General features: G+C 38.4%; 1 protein-coding gene and 2 pseudogenes across 1 annotated transcript; all 3 read left to right on the plus strand.

The window, feature by feature from the left end:
• The first annotated feature begins 141 nt into the window (after nt 1-141).
• Nucleotides 142-3,915, plus strand: LOC132915994 (uncharacterized). The gene has a single exon (XM_060975743.1). It carries the CDS (start codon nt 142-144, stop codon nt 3,913-3,915), a length of 3,774 nt encoding a protein of 1,257 aa, XP_060831726.1.
• Nucleotides 3,916-12,096: 8,181 nt separating this feature from the next.
• On the plus strand, nt 12,097-12,215 carry LOC132915997 (5S ribosomal RNA; annotated as a pseudogene).
• An 8,129-nt stretch (nt 12,216-20,344) lies between these two features.
• Nucleotides 20,345-20,463, plus strand: LOC132915998 (5S ribosomal RNA; annotated as a pseudogene).
• Nucleotides 20,464-21,222: the final 759 nt, after the last annotated feature.

Below are 21,222 nucleotides of genomic sequence, written 5' to 3' on the forward strand. Positions count from 1 at the left end.
GCGACTCGGAAAACCGAATCACTGCTCATAGACTTTGTCACCACATTACCCAACGACCTGTTAATATCTGCACGCATCAACATTTTAAACGATAGAGCTCAACCAGTTCGCTGCCGAGCATTGTTAGATACCGGTGCTAGTATGAATTTTATTACCGAACGCCTTGCAAACTCTTTAGGACTTCCGCAACAGAAGTGTTCCATCTCAATCAAAGCCCTCGATGTTTTATCCACGACGTCAAATCGTTTTATTACAGCCACGATCACATCCACTAACGGAACCTACCAACGCACCTTAACATTTCTCATCATACCAACAATTTCGACATCCATTCCGGATCAACCAATAGACCGATCAACAATCCCAATACCCAAGAATATCCATCTTGCCGATCCAACATTTCATTTACCATCCCCAATCGATATTTTGCTGAGCTCAGGGCCCACCATTGCATCACTATGTGTCGGCCAAATCAACCTTAATCCGCCAACAGGCCCCGACCTCCGTTTACAAAAAACACACTTCGGGTGGGTCATCGGGGGGAGCCCGGTCTTCCCGTCAACGGCCAGGGCATTTCACACCTTCACAGCAGATCTTGAGACGGATCTTACTCGCTTTTGGGAACTCGACGAGGGACCACAAACAAAACACGTGTCAGAAGCGGATCGACAATGCGAGGAACACTTTCAAGCGCACGTCCAACGCACCAGCGAAGGGCGATACATCGTCGCACTCCCGTTTAACGACAAACTTTCCTCACTCGGATCAACTAAAACAATGGCGATGAAACGACTCGCCTCTCTTCAGCGCCAATTCCAACGCGATCAGAAATTCGAAGCAGCATATCGGGCGGTAATTCAGGAATACTTGGAATTAGGGCACATGACGACAATCGCATCACATCATCAATCAGCCGATGAACACTATCTGCCACATCACGGCGTAATCAAGGACTCGAGCACATCTACAAAGCTCCGCGTCGTGTTCGACGGATCCGCACCGAGCACCACCGGAGTTTCTTTGAACGACACCCTTCACACAGGACCGAAGTTACAAGAGGACTTATTCGATATTCTCTTGAGATTCCGCTCTCATCAGTATGTTCTCACGGGTGATATCGAGAAGATGTATCGACAATTTCTCGTACGCCCGGAAGATCGTAAGTATCAGAAAATTTTGTGGCGCAATTCGAACGGCGAAATCGAAACTTATCAACTCAACACCATCACGTTCGGCCTGTCGGCCGCACCCTACCTAGCTATCCGATGTCTCAAACAATTGGCAAACGATGAAGGACATCGATTTCCGCGAGCTTCGTCAGTCTTGCAGCGGGATTTCTACGTCGACGACGCCCTTACCGGGGCTGACACGATGAGCGAGGCGTTGTCAATCAGAACAGAACTCACCGAACTTCTCCAACTGGCCGGCCTGAAAATCAGAAAATGGGCATCCAACAACCGCGAACTACTCAACGGACTGTCGGACCACGACATAAACCAAAACCTACAATTGGGTGAGTCCCAACCATTAAAGACACTTGGAGTTTATTGGAGGTCCTCCGATGATTCAATCCTTTACTCAGTCGCCGCCATGGCCAATATTCCTCACGTTACCAAACGATCGATCAGCTCCGTAATCGCTAGGATTTACGATCCTTTAGGACTACTCGCGCCAGTAATTGTTCGAGCAAAAATATTACTACAGAGAGTCTGGGCACTGAAGGTCGATTGGGATGAATCACTTCCCGCAGATTTCCATTCCGAATGGAGCCGCTATTATTCCCAATTAGCGCTCCTGAACAATATCTCGTTCCAACGCAAGGCAATAATCGGATCCGCAAAAGAAATCGAAATGCATGGTTTCTGCGATGCAAGCGAGAAAGCATACGGAGCTTGCGTTTATCTACGAACCGTTAATCCTGACGGCCACGTGCAGGTCCAGCTTTTAGCTGCAAAATCAAGGGTAGCCCCGCTCAAGTCCCAAACCATTCCTCGGCTTGAATTGTGCGGAGCCCTTCTTCTTACGTCCCTGATGTCTACCATACAACAGGCTCTATCGCGCAATGTGTCTCGAGCCGTCTACTGGACCGACTCCACCATCGTCCTCCATTGGATAAGTACGTCTCCTCACACACTGAAAACGTTTGTGGCCAACCGAATCTCCGAAATCCAGACTAGAACTAGTTCGCACGATTGGTGCCATGTTCCGACCAACGACAATCCCGCGGATCTAATCTCGCGAGGACAAACGCCTGAAGAATTTCTACGCCCGACTATTTGGCAACACGGTCCTGAATGGCTCCAACTATCTGAAGAACACTGGCCGACATGTACACTGCCACCACTAACGGAGTTACCGGAACAAAAACGAGCAACCTGTATGTCCGCAACCCCCTCCGATCATGGATTTCTAGAAAGGTATTCATCTTGGCCTAAGTTGATCCGGATCATCGCTCGCTGTCTCCGTTGGAAACATAAAAACAATCCGACTACACCCATCACGGCAACTGAATTAAATACAGCCCACAACAAGATCATCAAACTATTGCAAGGCATCTATTTTTCCGCAGAAATACGTGCGCTCCAGAAGGATCGAGACGCAACAATAAAGGGAAAGCTCACGCGACTCAACTCGTTCATAGATAAGGAAGGCATATTACGCGTAGGCGGCCGACTTAGTCATTCACTGATACCTTTTCCTCAAAAACATCCGATAATCTTGCCCAAGTCATATGTTACAGCACGCATTATCGATCATGCACACAACGTCCACATGCACGCAGGAACACAAGCTACGCTGTACGCCGTACGACGAAGATACTGGCCCATCGACGGTCGAAGTCAAGTTTGGCATACGATCAAGAGCTGCGTCCGTTGCTGCCGCGCTCATCCACCGCCGGTGGATTACATTATGGGTGATCTACCTGAGGCGAGAGTGACCGAGTCACGCCCATTCACGAACGTCGGCGTCGACTACTGCGGACCATTCCACATCAAGGAAAGGAGAGATCGCAACCGCCGCCAGGTCAAGGCATATGTTGCCATCTTTGTATGCTTAGCGGTTAAGGCGGTGCATATCGAACTCGTCGGCGATCTCACTAGCGAGGCCTTCATCGCCACACTCCGAAGGTTCATCGCTCGACGCGGGTTTTGCTCTACCATCCATTCGGACAACGGCACAAACTTTGTTGGGGCGAACAACGAATTACGTGAGCTTCACGAACTCCTACGATCGAACGATCATAATTCCAAGGTGGCCTCATTTCTGTCAGATAAGCACATTGAATGGCATTTTATTCCCCCTCATACCCCGCACTTCGGCGGACTCTGGGAAGCAGCGGTAAAGTCATTTAAACGTCATCTCAAACGCGTAATCGGCAACGAGTTACTCACCTTCGAACAATTCAACACCCTCATTATTGAGATCGAGGCAATCCTCAACTCACGACCGTTAACTCCGATATCCTCCGATCCGAACGATCTCCTAGTCCTCACTCCCGGCCATTTCCTCATCGGCGATTCACTAATGAGTTTACGGGAGCGAGATTTCAGAGACGTCCCTTCCAATCGGCTCTCCAGATGGCAACATCTTCAGCAGATCAGGCAACATTTTTGGAATCGCTGGCATAAGGAATATTTAAACGAATTGAGCAACCGCAGCAAATGGAACAAAGGTGGGCACAACATCCAGGAAGGCGCAATCGTCATCCTCAGAGAGGACAATGTGCCCTCTTTGCAGTGGCCTCTGGGACGAGTTATCAAGGTCCATCCAGGCGACGATGGTGTCATCCGAACGGCTACGATTCAAACGGCGAAAAACATCGTGGATCGAGGCATCAAAAGACTTGTCCCACTGCCAATCCATCCTGACTTCGAGGAATCCGGACAATCAGCAGTTGAGACGAGGGGGCATTAGGATCCCAACCAACGCCGCGACACCAAACGTTCATTACCTACCAAGGAACATCACTGGGAGAACTCGAGTCGGGCGACTCATCGGGGGGAGCCAAGCCTCCCAATCAACTACAGAACCCCGCATCGCGTCAAACGAAACAGCATCAAGCAATACTGGAATTCCGTTCAACGCTACCTCTTGGATCAAGCTGGTCCACTACATTCCAGGACCGAGACGGTCCACGATCATCCAAGGACACTTCCTGGGTCAATAATCACAACCGCAAGTTTCCGTACAACCACAAGGATCACGACGGTCGAGACTCCGACTCCCGAACAGGACATAAACAACATACTTGTCAAATTATCATAACTCTGTTATTTTTCCAGATATAATCTGGACTCTCCGAATGGAACAGCATCCATTCATCAGCCTCGGAATCAACCACTGCAAACCATTTTATGTCAACGAGCAACGGGATCGCAACCGCCACAAAATCCAGAGTCATCGCTCTTCGACAGGGATGCTCCATCCAACTGTCTCCAGCTAGCATCAAGCGGATGGTACCACTACCGAGCAGATCGACACCAGATGACTCCGACCTGATCAGCAGCAACGCGATCTAATGCGAGATCCACCTCATCTAATCAATCACATCATTTTGATCGGTACCCTCTCAACGGGGGGAGGATGTTACGTCGACCGACTCTCTACCTGAGCCGGACCTCACATCGCGGACGGATGGCAGCCAGATGCCCGCACATCCTTATCGCATACTCTTGAAAACACTCGCAGCCTGACTATAAATCTCAGAAAACTCTGGCGAAAGTCTTTCATCGCAAACAAGGACTTTTCCAAGAAAGCGTTTTCTAAGGTTTCTGGTTAACGTCTAGAAAACACGTGAACGCTAAGTGTTCACACGTGCGATGCCTCCTACTCCCAACTTTCCATCGAGGGTGGCTAATACCCTTCCTAGTCTATCGATAGTCTTACTAACCAATAGAAACAATTTCTATTACCCTCACTTCTCCAACCAAAAACTGTCATCAACAAATCAGATGATTCCGTGCGTTAGACACACCCTTCCTTAGCTCACCTCCGACACAGCATCGTCACGATCAAGTCAGTTCGTCTTCGTCCTCAAATCAGTCACTACGTCTACAACTATCGCTCAGTCCAACAAACTCACTGAGAAGCACCGTAAATTCGCAATCTAACATTCGAACCGATCAGTCGCAGTCGAAAACTCTCTGTACGGTCGCGTCCAAATTAATCACATTGTATAATATCTCACTCGAACACTCTAGTGGTAACCTCCGACACCATCTAAACCGATCTCTTATATACATTGTAAGTGATTCTGATATAAATATATATATTTATTCTACAATAGTAGAATAAGTTGCACTCATTGAATCATCCCGGTTATCCTAAACGAAACGCGGGGAGCGACCATTTCGCGGCGTCGATTAACCGAATCGTAGCGAGAATTTACGACTCTCGCTGACGCGTTTCCTCGCGACCGCGTCTCTCCGCGAACGGTCGCACCACATCCATTTTTATTTAAATTTATTGTTTGCAATACATCTTAGTGAAAAACTTTTTATTAGTCTATTTGTAATAAAAAAATTTTCCCTCTTATAAATCGATTTTCAATTGACAACAAAATATTAATAAGAACGATTATTAATAACGAACGATTAAAATTACATTCATAATGTAAAATATTGTACAAATATTACATATTTTGAATGTGTAACAGTTTGAATATTATATTTTGCATAGGCATATAGCGTCTTTGAAATTATTTGAACGCTCGCCATTGAAACATTAAAGAATAAAAATATATGAGATAGATTTTATATTTCAAGGTAATATGATAACTGTATTAGGATATAAGTATCAGGATTGCGTATGTAGAATTTGAATTGGACAATATTTGTAAAAGTTGGAGAATACTCATTACAGAAACACGCAAAAAGAGAATCACAAAATAATCGGACGCTTCGAAATGAGCGATATTTACATTGAATTTACGCAGTAAATATTAATACTAACGAACTTAATTTGCGCTAAGACGTCATTTACTGATTTTAATGTTATAATCAGTTACGATTAATAGAGTGCAGACATGAACTCGAAGAGATCTGAAATACAAAAGTCCGAGCGTGAAGTAATATTAAAACTGCATAAAGATGGAAATCTTACAGAGAGATAGCCGATCTCTTTAAGAGATGTAAATCGAATATAATACAATCCATTATATTATAAAAAAATGGAATAATGCTGAAAATGCTAAAAATACATAATCTTCACTTTCGACAGGATATAGATCCGAAACATTGAACCTGAGTTGTGAAAAAATGGATACTGTACAACACACGCCATCACAGAGCCAATATATAAACCCAATATGATATTTATGGGATGGAATAGGTAGAAGACAAAATAATTGTAAAATAAGTAAGGAAACGATATGAAAACAGATAATTACTTAAATATGGAATAACATTGACATAAATGTCACAATGTCCTAGAGATGTTATTCGAGGCAAAAGCGATCGAACTAAATATTAAAATGAGGTAAGAAATAGAAATAGAGAAACTTTTATAACTCTGTTTTTGCGTGTTACTGTAACGAGTATTCTCTAACTTTTACAAATATTATCCAATTCAAATTTTACACGCATAATGTTGATATCTGTATCTTACTGTAGTTATGAGAATACTTTGAAATATCAAGAGCATCAGACACACACACACACACATATATATGTCTTTAATATTTCAGTAGCGAGCTTTCGAATACTTTCGTGTGCCGTTGTACATAACACATACATGTATTTCATATATTTTACTATACTACAACCATATAAAAATTCGGAGTATAATAATCGTTATTTTCGGTATTAAAATCGTTATTAAACATTTATTTAATTAAACTTCAAATTGAAATACAACCATGGAAAATTAACAAGATAATCACATCTAGATTTTACAAGTATGTCACAAGGTAACTTCTGCGCAATGATCGGGCACATGTTCCACCTGTAATCCTAGAGCGTAGCCAATCAGCAAGCAGCACCACTCCTTTGTCTTCACTATTATAATAGACATCGGTGCTGTTCAATCGTCTTTCGTATTCGAGCCAAGGTAGAATGTACATGGTATAAAAATTTACTGAACGTTATAACTTGTTAATTTACCAAACATTACTTGGTAATGAGTATTAAGTGGAGAATTGAATTTGATTAGAAACTCGAGCTGCAAAGTTTCTATATAAAGAGATTTAACGAAGGTAAATATTTTGTACATACAATTTTATAAAATGAAAAGATTCGTATACATATTAGTTTTGTATAAATAATTTTAACCTAAAAATTTGTTCCAGGATGAAAGGGGTAGTACAATAACCGGATAGGAAATTATTCTACATGTAAAAGTAAGTCGTAATAACAAATACAGTTTTCTTCTTTTGTTTTTTGTATTTTCAATACATTGTTGATTTTCATATACATAACCATCTTTCCTTTAAAGAAAAATTTACTTTCTCCTAATCCTAGCTATATGTCTATATATATATATATATATATATATATATATATATATGTCCTGTATATGTGTGTATGTGATTTACTTTGTTATTACTTGGAATGTGTCTGTTTTTGTAAATATAGCTACGCCCTAGATATATCTTCATTGAATTTCATTTATTTCATTCTTATTTCTCTATTTTCTTCCTTTTTGCTCTATATTAATATTTTTAGCTTATCTATCTTTTCAAGGAGGTTTTGCATACAATAACTTTAAAATATGCCGCCTTTACCATGTAAATGTATTAAGTTTCCTGACCTTCTCATTACATTGTCTGCAAAATACACATCTATAAAGTATTGAGTCCAATAATAGTGTGCTTTCCTTTCACCATTATTACTGTTATATTAATCTCCGGCACTAGAAATATTGTAGTCGCAGAATTTGTTAGTTTCGAATCATGCTTGATCCTCTGGCAGTATATTGTTATAACACTTCTAGAATGTTATACCACAATACTTGGTTAATAGCTTAAAAGTATCTCTTCCTTCTGTAGAACTGTATTCAAGAGTTGCAAGATTATTCTCTTCGTATTTTCCATTAAAGATTTAAGTATTCGTTGTGTAAAACTATAATTCGAACTTAACAGTGTTAAAAGCCATTTTGAAACGTCCACATATTTAAAAGAACCAAAAACAGAAAGAGGTTATATTTGTACTTAACAAAAGAGGTTGTATTTATACTTAACGACGAATATAACAGAATAGCGATATTGGTTTCGTTATTACAGGATATCCTACGTAAAATCGGTTATTGAAACTTCGCTCATTTAAGGAATGTTTTAGATTCTATTTCCGTATTATACAGATTTACACTTGGTAGCGTGCAGTGCAATATCGCTTTCAGAACATCGCCTTCTTGCAAACATTTTTTGTGTTTTTTGGTAGTACGCGATGAATAAAGACGAAATATAACGATTTTATGTTTAGGAATCCATTGGTTCAAAAGCATGCATTGGTTGTGTATTTTTGAAGTCTGACATAACTTGCATAAAGTTTAGTTACTAGTTACTAAAGTTTAGTTTAACGTGAGAAAGATTTAGCCGGTACACTGTTTTGTTTATTTAATTACATGCAGTGTTTAACGTATCGTAATATTGTTTTAAGACGGTTATATTAGTAACGTTTATATAGGCAAAGTTCAATGTACACTATCGAAAGTATTTTTAATAATATCTCGCAAATTACCTTCAAAGACTTCCACTTTACTGATTTCGATGATTTCTGAATATGTTATAGAAATTAACTTTTTGTATAACTTTTGTCTATATATATAATTGCCATTTTGCCATAGTTTCCCAAATATGCGCAAAAAGTTGTCGATACCGCTACAGTGAATTCTGCCTATAATTGTGCGTCTGTGACAACGTACGCGTCGGAATTAGTTGCCGGCAGCCTTATGGCGACAGGTATAATGACCTAAATGAAATCTAACTCTTATCTTTTGTTTATAGTATATTTCTACACACACAATTACACGCGATCGCACACACACACAAAAGTAACTTATACATACCAACCGTTTAAGAGAAATAATTAAAAATAAAGAATATCTAACGAAATACTAAAGAATTATACCGGAGGCATAACTTTTACTTTGTAACAAAGTAATAAAATGCCTCAAATTTTTGTGATATAAAATTTTGCATTTTTCTGATGTTTCTTGAAGCATATGTAATAAATCAGTCGTTTTGGTATTCATAGATTTTCTATATTATACTCTAACATACTTCAATACATTTTTCTATATAATTGTACACTTACTCAAAATATAGAGCTTAAAAGACAAAATTATGCTGGTGACCCAACATCTTTGTAATCGACTTTATATATGTCATCTTCACATAAAATTAAGAGAAAAGGGAGACATTCAATGGACACTTCAGTTCAAACAGAAAAAATTAGATGAAAAATCTCGCATTTATGCCCCTGACATGAAGAGGACGATATTTTCTTCTCACTTTTTAATCATATTATTTGATTTTTGTCAATGAACACTTACGCATCCTTTCACATGCAAATCTTCCCTTATTTCTGTTTCTTTTAATATTAGTTTTCTTCAAGCTCTTACTTCGACATTTACTTCATTCTTCTAATTGACTATAATATTTTAGGAAATTATTTGAAGAGTCTACTGATTGAAACTGATTTCTGAGCAAGTCAAGGCTTCATAAATTCTTCGCCATGCTGTTGTCACGACCGGCTCACTTTAAAATCGGAGATAAAGATGTGGCGGCACTCGGCGACAATGTATATCGCTGAAGTGCCTAATGAACCATCAACATCACAACGGTCCTTCCACCGAAGGCTCTAGAAGAAAGAGCGCGTGGCAACGGCCGCGGACGCCTGGCAAATGCGTGGACGGTGGGGATGTTGAGGGATAACAAAAGAAAGCGATCGGATCCGATCGAAAGTAAAAAATCATAAGAGCTTCAGTCTTAAAAGGTCACGCTTAGAGCTCGGAAGTAGATTGTAAAACCAAGTGTTAGAAGAAAAATAAAGTTTCTTTTTTTTATTCTTTTTTGTTGTTCTTTTGCATAATTTTACGTGACACTAGCAACGTTACCCTGAGACTGAAACAACTGCCTAAACCAACGTCGGACGTGTACCGCTTATGGTCTTTCCTCGACGCATTCCTTTGTATATGCGCTTTCGAAGACCTTAGGCGGTTGAGAAACCGAAGACCAGATGTAGAGTTTTCTCAGAAGTGACGATCACTTCAACACTAATTAATTTTAAAATGATACTTAATTATCGATAGATAGTGCATTTTATGTTTATAAACGTGAAAAAAACAATTTTCGTTTCACCGAACTATGGTTATCCCACAATATATGTATCATTAATATATTATAAGGAACTATTCGAATATACGTACAAAATCGTTTTTATGCGTATTTTTACATACAACTTTTATTTACTTTAAATTATTCCAAATTTGAGGATAAAATTATGCAGACTATATACACAGAAGAAAGGGGATTAATTTTACCATATACTTCATTTGAAAGAAAGTTGCGTGAACTTCTCATGACGTAAAGTGTAAAAATTTAATAGAATGTAGATACAGTTTTCTATTATCGTTACAGATAAGAAATTTGTTAAACACTGATAAAGTTAAAGCCATTAATAGTGGTTGCAGCAAAGATTTGTTATTAATTCAAGATGAATAGGTTTCAAACAAAAAATTCCAGTTACTACTTATAGATTTGATTTTATAAAAAAAACAAGAAATTAAAAATTTTATAAAAAAGTTTATTCGCATTAAAAATATTATATTTTATCGCATATCAGAATTTTAGATCTTACGTTTAAAATAGTTTTTTTTTACCTTTTTTTGCTTGTAAAGTTATTACATTAATAAAAATGTCAGGATCGGGTTAACTGAATTGATCGTGTAGTAAAATATCGATCCAAATATCTTGGAATCATTAAAAAAAATGCTTTTTTTATTGTGAAAAAATGATACTTTATTACCGTTAATCATTTAACTGTAATATTGGCTATAATATTTAACAATAATATTTCTAGTACATCAACATTAATATACGTTCTAAATAATATGTGAAGAAATTTGAGGTTAGGTTGGAAGATATCTACACCGGAAATGACGCCTGCAAAATGGCGCACGTGATTGGTTAGAAATTAACCGCAGAACATCTTCATACGATATTGATTATTTCCTGTAAATGAGGAATTTTAATATAATGTACAAAGTATATAAGATTTTGCATTAAAATTGTCGCAAATATTTTTAAAAATTAATTGGATTGTAGTATTTTTCAAAAATCATAATAATGTAAGATTCTATATGGAATTACTTTCTATCGTTCGCGCATAAGACCAGTACGTAACGACAAGCTTGAGGGTATATAAAGCCACCATCAGACGCGCAACGTAGGCATTTGTCGAGTCGTCTGCAAGCGGAGAGGATCTTATTTTGCTCGACAGTTTCAAACATTTTGTGTGTTGTGTGAACCTGTTCTATCTTGTTCTACAACAATCACGAGCCATATACAGGTTAGTGTACTTATTATTATAATTTATTCATTAATTAGGTGAAATAGTTTAGGAAACAATAAGAAAACGTGAATATCGTAACATCGACACTGTGTTAACCTCGAAAAAGAGGACATTTGCATTCCTGCAAATTAAGAAAACTACGAAGCCGTCGTCATGGCAAAGTCTAAGAAGAGAGTTTGTGATATTGACGCCAAGCCAAGTAGTACTAAACGATTAGCATCTTGGATCAGAAGAATCCGCAGTAAAAAATCAAGGTATTGCCGAAATCGCAGACGCGATTTACGGATTGAAGCAATGCTGACGTGTGCTCTCTTCAAAGCTGAAAATGAATTACGCATCAAGCAATCATCTAAAGCTTTAAAATTGCAGAAACTTAAAGAAAAATTATTGAAGAAGGAAAATTGTATAAATTACGAACGCTGCGATGATGAAGGCACGTCTCAGCAGAGCAATCCCTGGAAAGAGCCTGATTTGTGTCCTGAATTGAGAAGTTTAGACGATTTCATGTCTAAGCTATCAGAAGTAAAAGTACCAGTACGACGCTGAAGTAGTGGGAAAAATGCAAACCTTCAGGTTATGAAGACCGGCCGACGCCCAAGACGCGTTGAGTGCACTCGTTCCCGTCCGATCACGAAAGTTAAGCAACGCCGGGCACGGATAGTACTAAGATCGGTGACCGCTTGGGAACTCCGCGTGGTGTTGGTTTTTTTCAGAAGGAGATCAGCCCAGTATTTGAACTGTCTAAGAAGATGACGCGAGCAGTAACTGCCCGAAGAGGAAGATACAGCGGGGCATGAAAGGAACAACCCTGATGACTGCCGCCTGGTATTACCGGGGTTGTCTGCCCTCAAAGCAGAGGAAGAAGGAGGAGTGGTTTTTTTAGTGGGTATGGCAACAACATCCGCGCGAGTCCCACATAACCCAGTGATTCGGGTCACTGGGCATGCGTAACAGCATTTTCCCCTCCTCATGCAAAAAAAAAAAGGTTATGAAGACCTGGAAGCTTATGTGACTACTTTTACAAGAGGATAATTTCTCGCAACGTTTTATCCACCAAATGCATAGAGATTTCAACAACAACTATATGCAATCTGGAGCGATTATGGAGCACCGTGTATCACGTCGGTGCTGCAGGAATAGAAATCGCATTACTATTCTGATGTATATAAGGATTTTTTTAATTTACAGCTTCACCGTTTGAGATGACATTTGGACAGACGGAGGGAGGGAGTTGGTGTTGTCAACGATGCTGAAGCGTACTACACGATTGGGGACCCCATGTTCTCTAGTCTCTGCACCTTTCATTGGTTTGGTTTGTAACTGTATCGTGACCGATGCATTCGGGACCTTTACAATTTTTTGTGGTAATACAATTTTGTAGTAATATAATTTTGTAGTAATATAATTTTGTAGTAATATAATTTTGTAGTAATATAATTTTGTAGAAGTATAATTTTGTAGTAATATAATTTTGTAGTAATATAATTTTGTAGTAATATAATTTTGTAGTAATATAATTTTGTAGTAATATAATTTTGTAGTAATATAATTTTGTAGTAATATAATTTTGTAGTAATATAATTTTGTAGTAATATAATTTTGTAGTAATATAATTTTGTAGTATTAATGAGCGTTCGAAATATATTTGAAGAATGTTTGATTCGATATTTTTTATTTTCAAAAGTATGGCAATTTACACAAAACATTACGTATTTTGTATGTCTTAGCGTTTAAAGAAAATTTGTATTGCATGGTAACTTATAGATTTAATAGTACCGTTTCGAATATTCTCTCCATTATTCTGAACGTCGAGATTTTGTATATATTTCCTTAATGTTAATTAACAGTTTTGTAGACTTTTGAATAAATAAAAAGGAATTGATAAAATTTGGAAAATGTCTACAATTTTCCTGCGATCTTCTAATTCGCCATATTAGTCCTTTTCAGTCCAGCATACTACACATAACAAAATTCTGTCGCAGGCAAGAGATCCGCACATGTGTCCAGGCTGTTGGCCGTCATCGGCGACATTATTTCGCCTGTCTGTGTATGAGATAAGGAGTGACGACAGACGATTGGTAGGGGATAAACAAAGGGGAAAATTGTTTGTTTTTAGCAAATCGTGCATGAAGTTTTCTGACTGACGATGAGTCGCACCATAATCACTTTGTACATAAACGTCTCATCACTCCGTGTTTCCGTATCTTGAACATCCAAGCATCAACTAATTCCAAAATCGTCTGACGCGCGATACACATAGGCTTATTGTGACAAGCTACAGCAAATTATAGCAAGTTTTATTTGGTGAGCTCTAATCTCTTTTGTTCGTTACCTGTGCACATGTGTTTTCTCAGGTCCAGAAAAGTTTTTTCAACGCTTGTACCACCAAGTTGTATGTGAGTTACTCTGGCTTGTCAATATGCCTTGTTCAAAGTTGAGAGCTGGATACTGTCACAGCTCTCTATCTTCCCATGTAATTATGATAATAGGAGCTTTATGAGGTATGGAGTAAATTGAATGCGTCTTTGTTGAATCTAGATGATCCAGAATGGCGAATTGTTACAAGTAGAACAACTAATCAAAGTAATAGACATACACATATATGAAATATGTTTCATATGGATAGGAAATTACTTTGAAATTTGACAAGCATTGCAATAAATATGTTGGTTCGGAAGTAATATTACTAGATACTTATTTTTACAGATTGCAATATTCTCTTCACTAATTCATAGATTGATCTTAGAACAAATGAAGAACTTTACATGTTATTGGATTAACAAATAAAATGTATTGTTCCTCACAAATGGTATGCAGAGGAGTAATGAAAATAAAAGACAGGTGTATATTACAGTTCAAGTGACGCGAGAGACTGAAATACTATTTATACAAATTGCGGATGGATGGATACTGTGAAAAATCTTTCACATACTGATTGTAGGAAAGCAGAGATGGAAAATGAAGCAACGTATTTTAAAATTGAATCCCTAAGTATAGCATGTAGATAATATTTTGAGTGTTGATGGAGGACAAAATTATGCACATTCCTTTTTCAATTCCAAGGAATTGCATCATCGATGAGTCGGTTGTCAAAACATGATGGAAATAGCTCATTGTTAATTGAACAAGTTTGATATAATTACACAACCTAAAGATTTAACTTGAAATTTGTTCGAAGAAATTTACTTTTACTTATACGTGATGTCAAGTGCGGTATTAAGTATCATGCTTTCATAACTATTGTTTTAAATATTTTTGTGTTGAAATATTGTCGTTTCGGTGTCTGTTCTGTACTACAGGAGTACCCGAAATAATTTTACTCGTCGTGTACAGTTAAACAACTACAGGTAGTTGATTCTATTCCTGGAACGCGTTGGATTCGTGTTTACGTGGTACGTTGATTAGAATGATTTAGAGGTGGTTTACTGATGCCAAGCAAGGTAGATATCATTTCCGAACTACCACTGGAGGTTTCGCACTTGTTACTTCGAAAATTGGATCCCTCCTCCCTGCAGAGCGCCGCGCTTGTCTCGCGCAAATGGTTGAACATATGCAGATCCGACAAGTGTCTTCGGCGGACAGCAAGAAATCACATTCGGCGTACGAGAAAGGGGTTCAGGATGGGGTTCCTCGGAACCACAGCCGCTAAAGCTGCCGAACAACAATCAAGGAGTAGAGTACGAGGTGCGAGGAACCTACGACACGAAGTAGGCTTATCCACTGCTCGTACGACGGTCATCATTGGAAGGTTACGTGGTCCTCCGAAAATTTCGATGCGAAATCGTCCTATCGATGTTGAACCGCTAAAATGTATTAGACTGTAATTGATAGTATGTACCTTAATTCGACAGTTTGATTTTGCGAGAACACGAAACTGCCTTGTCCTACGAAAATGATTCAGAACTGTAGCGCAAAGCTTGAAATAAAATGGTGCCATTGAGACGGCAATTTGTTTCAGCCGCGGCAGTTTTCTACAGAAATATCGACAATGTAACTCACATTGACGCTCAGTCGTGTACCGCGTTACACTCTATCTGTGGACTAGAAAGGGTCTTGGCCGCCTTCGTGAGAAAGCCGTACCGTCTTTCGTGTTAACGGTGCACTCGCTCTGACAAGTGGGTTTCAGGACGGGCGGCAAAGTTTCCTTCGAAGAGCTTGCCCACTTCATTACATAAGAGCATCGGGCGATACGAGGACGACGAGAACGTCGGTCGTGCCGCCCTTCAGAAGCTGTACCAACCTCACCATGCGCTTTATCCGACGAGAGGCTCCCTCCCACTGACACCGTGAAATAAGTGTCGTAGCTTGGGGGCAATTATCCGCGTCCTCTCCGCTCATACCCGTCCGGAGATACCGTCCGTACCAGGCGCTACGTCACGGGAGGCTATCCTCGTCGTCCTGCATCTCCCCGCATGTTTATAGACTGACGGAGCGTCATACTCGATTTTGTGATGGCGTGAACGTTATTCAAATATGTAATAATGTTACCAAACCCACTATAACTATAAATTACTTTCCCACAGAACTTCGACTCATTCTATATCTTGGATAGTTCACAAGTACGTATGCGCGAGATATATATTTCATTATAGAAGCCCTGAATCAAGTATTGAATTTAAGAGGTAATGGTTTGTAGCCTTAAGTACTGAAACTTATTCTATAATGGGAGCAACTGCCACAAATAGGAATCTAATCATTCTAACTAAAGACAAATTCTATCGACGAAATATTTAGTATGTAATTATAATATAAATTATACAATCATATAGTATAGTTTAATGTCATCATTAATTTCTATATTCATACAATACCGCATATCATTTGCAAATGTATATTTTATACCAAGTAGTTTATACACTCGGAAGACAAACTTATTAATTCCATCTTCCGATATTACCTGTACTTATATAGAAATATAATACTAAATACTAAAATATATCATAAGTATTTCATATTTGAAACAACAGTAAACCGAACGGAATTAATCTGTTTGACTTCTATGCGGCTCAAGTCACGTATCAATATATGTACATTATTCTGTAGTTTTAATATTTTAAGCGTGCATTGTGCACAGGACAATTGTCTTCAATAAATTTTGCAAATCTGTTTATAGTAAGTGAGGGATCATTAGGCCAAAGAAAAATAAGGCGACTTTTAAAAGATGCAATGAAACTTGCTTCTGCTGAACATGGACTATGAAGGTCGAACATCTTCCCGTTTATTTTGCAATTAAATACATACTCGCCTTCCGCATTCTGGCCTGTGTGCCTGCTGGATCAGGCTGGCAAGCTGTTGGAGAGGATTGTGGCTGCCCGACTCGAGTCACATCTGTATCGACGTGCTCCGTCGATCGAAATATCTGATACTAGTTCCCCTTAAAACGCAACGAACTGAATCCATAATTAATGCGCTCATTGAACACTATATTTACATATTTTCGGCACCAAAAACGATCCTAACAGACCAGGGACAAAATTTTGTTAGCGATTTAATGACGAAATTTGAAGAAGCTTTTAAAATCAAACACATCAAAACAACTTCATTTCACCCACAGAGTAACGGATCTCTCGAAAGAACGCATGCCTCAGTTAAAGATTTAATTCGTACTGCATTACACGACAATGACAAAGAATGGGACGAAGTACTTAATTTCATTTGTTTAGGGTACAACACCGCGAAACATGAAGGAACAGGATTCTCTCCCTTTGAATTGACCTTTGGGCGAAAAGCTAACTTACCTTCCGCAATATCCAAATTCCCCACACTTACCTATGATGATATGTACTCACTTTGGCAAAAACAACTGAATAAATATTGGGAAACAGCTCACAAAACGCTTATTCAGAATAAGCAACGATACAAGCGAGACCAAGAAAGAAAGATTGTTAAAACTCAGACCGTGTTTAGAAAAGGAGACTTTGTTTTAATTCACAACGACCATAAAAGAGATAAGTTGCACATTGAATGGTTAGGACCTTACAGGATTAACGATGTGAAAACTCCTTATTACATTATTTCTATCGACAATGCTAAGAAAAAGATACATGGTAACCGACCGAAAGCGTACTTTTTTCAGGATAATGCTGACCCTAGCACTAGTAATAATACCCTTAATTAGATGCCTTGAATTCACGGGATAGGAATTACGCTTTGTAAACAAACCCAACCAATTCACGATCGAAAACTACAACATGATTACGCCTCTGAAATTGTTAGCTTCCCGAACACTAACAAATATTGTAAAATTGCTATATTTAAGATTAACGAAATAACTTTTGTACCATTACATGCAGAAAACCAATTCATAATGATCCCTAAAAAAAAGGGGGGGGGTAAACATATCCTTCGATCTACATTTAAATAATTCCATTCTACTAAGATCTTAGAGGACCAAGATCAATCTAACCAGGGGGGTATGTCACGACCGGCTCACTTTAAAATCGGAGATAAAGATGTGGCGGCACTCGGCGACAATGTATATCGCTGAAGTGCCTAATGAACCATCAACATCCCAACGGTCCTTCCACCGAAGGCTCTAGAAGAAAGAGCGCGTGGCAACGGCCGCGGACGCCTGGCAAATGCGTGGACGGTGGGGATGTTGAGGGATAACAAAAGAAAGCGATCGGATCCGATCGAAAGTAAAAAATCATAAGAGCTTCAGTCTTAAAAGGTCACGCTTAGAGCTCGGAAGTAGATTGTAAAACCAAGTGTTAGAAGAAAAATAAAGTTTCTTTTTTTTATTCTTTTTTGTTGTTCTTTTGCATAATTTTACGTGACACTAGCAACGTTACCCTGAGACTGAAACAACTGCCTAAACCAACGTCGGACGTGTACCGCTTATGGTCTTTCCTCGACGCATTCCTTTGTATATGCGCTTTCGAAGACCTTAGGCGGTTGAGAAACCGAAGACCAGATGTAGAGTTTTCTCAGAAGTGACGATCACTTCAACACTAATTAATTTTAAAATGATACTTAATTATCGATAGATAGTGCATTTTATGTTTATAAACGTGAAAAAAACAATTTTCGTTTCACCGAACTATGGTTATCCCACAATATATGTATCATTAATATATTATAAGGAACTATTCGAATATACGTACAAAATCGTTTTTATGCGTATTTTTACATACAACTTTTATTTACTTTAAATTATTCCAAATTTGAGGATAAAATTATGCAGACTATATACACAGAAGAAAGGGGATTAATTTTACCATATACTTCACTTGAAAGAAAGTTGCGTGAACTTCTCATGACGTAAAGTGTAAAAATTTAATAGAATGTAGATACAGTTTTCTATTATCGTTACAGATAAGAAATTTGTTAAACACTGATAAAGTTAAAGCCATTAATAGTGGTTGCAGCAAAGATTTGTTATTAATTCAAGATGAATAGGTTTCAAACAAAAAATTCCAGTTACTACTTATAGATTTGATTTTATAAAAAAAACAAGAAATTAAAAATTTTATAAAAAAGTTTATTCGCATTAAAAATATTATATTTTATCGCATATCAGAATTTTAGATCTTACGTTTAAAATAGTTTTTTTTTACCTTTTTTTGCTTGTAAAGTTATTACATTAATAAAAATGTCAGGATCGGGTTAACTGAATTGATCGTGTAGTAAAATATCGATCCAAATATCTTGGAATCATTAAAAAAAATGCTTTTTTTATTGTGAAAAAATGATACTTTATTACCGTTAATCATTTAACTGTAATATTGGCTATAATATTTAACAATAATATTTCTAGTACATCAACATTAATATACGTTCTAAATAATATGTGAAGAAATTTGAGGTTAGGTTGGAAGATATCTACACCGGAAATGACGCCTGCAAAATGGCGCACGTGATTGGTTAGAAATTAACCGCAGAACATCTTCATACGATATTGATTATTTCCTGTAAATGAGGAATTTTAATATAATGTACAAAGTATATAAGATTTTGCATTAAAATTGTCGCAAATATTTTTAAAAATTAATTGGATTGTAGTATTTTTCAAAAATCATAATAATGTAAGATTCTATATGGAATTACTTTCTATCGTTCGCGCATAAGACCAGTACGTAACGACAAGCTTGAGGGTATATAAAGCCACCATCAGACGCGCAACGTAGGCATTTGTCGAGTCGTCTGCAAGCGGAGAGGATCTTATTTTGCTCGACAGTTTCAAACATTTTGTGTGTTGTGTGAACCTGTTCTATCTTGTTCTACAACAATCACGAGCCATATACAGGTTAGTGTACTTATTATTATAATTTATTCATTAATTAGGTGAAATAGTTTAGGAAACAATAAGAAAACGTGAATATCGTAACATCGACACTGTGTTAACCTCGAAAAAGAGGACATTTGCATTCCTGCAAATTAAGAAAACTACGAAGCCGTCGTCATGGCAAAGTCTAAGAAGAGAGTTTGTGATATTGACGCCAAGCCAAGTAGTACTAAACGATTAGCATCTTGGATCAGAAGAATCCGCAGTAAAAAATCAAGGTATTGCCGAAATCGCAGACGCGATTTACGGATTGAAGCAATGCTGACGTGTGCTCTCTTCAAAGCTGAAAATGAATTACGCATCAAGCAATCATCTAAAGCTTTAAAATTGCAGAAACTTAAAGAAAAATTATTGAAGAAGGAAAATTGTATAAATTACGAACGCTGCGATGATGAAGGCACGTCTCAGCAGAGCAATCCCTGGAAAGAGCCTGATTTGTGTCCTGAATTGAGAAGTTTAGACGATTTCATGTCTAAGCTATCAGAAGTAAAAGTACCAGTACGACGCTGAAGTAGTGGGAAAAATGCAAACCTTCAGGTTATGAAGACCGGCCGACGCCCAAGACGCGTTGAGTGCACTCGTTCCCGTCCGATCACGAAAGTTAAGCAACGCCGGGCACGGATAGTACTAAGATCGGTGACCGCTTGGGAACTCCGCGTGGTGTTGGTTTTTTTCAGAAGGAGATCAGCCCAGTATTTGAACTGTCTAAGAAGATGACGCGAGCAGTAACTGCCCGAAGAGGAAGATACAGCGGGGCATGAAAGGAACAACCCTGATGACTGCCGCCTGGTATTACCGGGGTTGTCTGCCCTCAAAGCAGAGGAAGAAGGAGGAGTGGTTTTTTTAGTGGGTATGGCAACAACATCCGCGCGAGTTCCACATAACCCAGTGATTCGGGTCACTGGGCATGCGTAACAGCATTTTCCCCTCCTCATGCAAAAAAAAAAAGGTTATGAAGACCTGGAAGCTTATGTGACTACTTTTACAAGAGGATAATTTCTCGCAACGTTTTATCCACCAAATGCATAGAGATTTCAACAACAACTATATGCAATCTGGAGCGATTATGGAGCACCGTGTATCACGTCGGTGCTGCAGGAATAGAAATCGCATTACTATTCTGATGTATATAAGGATTTTTTTAATTTACAGCTTCACCGTTTGAGATGACATTTGGACAGACGGAGGGAGGGAGTTGGTGTTGTCAACGATGCTGAAGCGTACTACACGATTGGGGACCCCATGTTCTCTAGTCTCTGCACCTTTCATTGGTTTGGTTTGTAACTGTATCGTGACTGATGCATTCGGGACCTTTACAATTTTTTGTGGTAATACAATTTTGTAGTAATATAATTTTGTAGTAATATAATTTTGTAGTAATATAATTTTGTAGTAATATAATTTTGTAGAAGTATAATTTTGTAGTAA

The sequence above is a fragment of the Bombus pascuorum genome, unplaced genomic scaffold (genome assembly GCF_905332965.1).
Source record: "Bombus pascuorum unplaced genomic scaffold, iyBomPasc1.1, whole genome shotgun sequence".
Lineage (NCBI taxonomy): Eukaryota > Metazoa > Arthropoda > Insecta > Hymenoptera > Apidae > Bombus > Bombus pascuorum.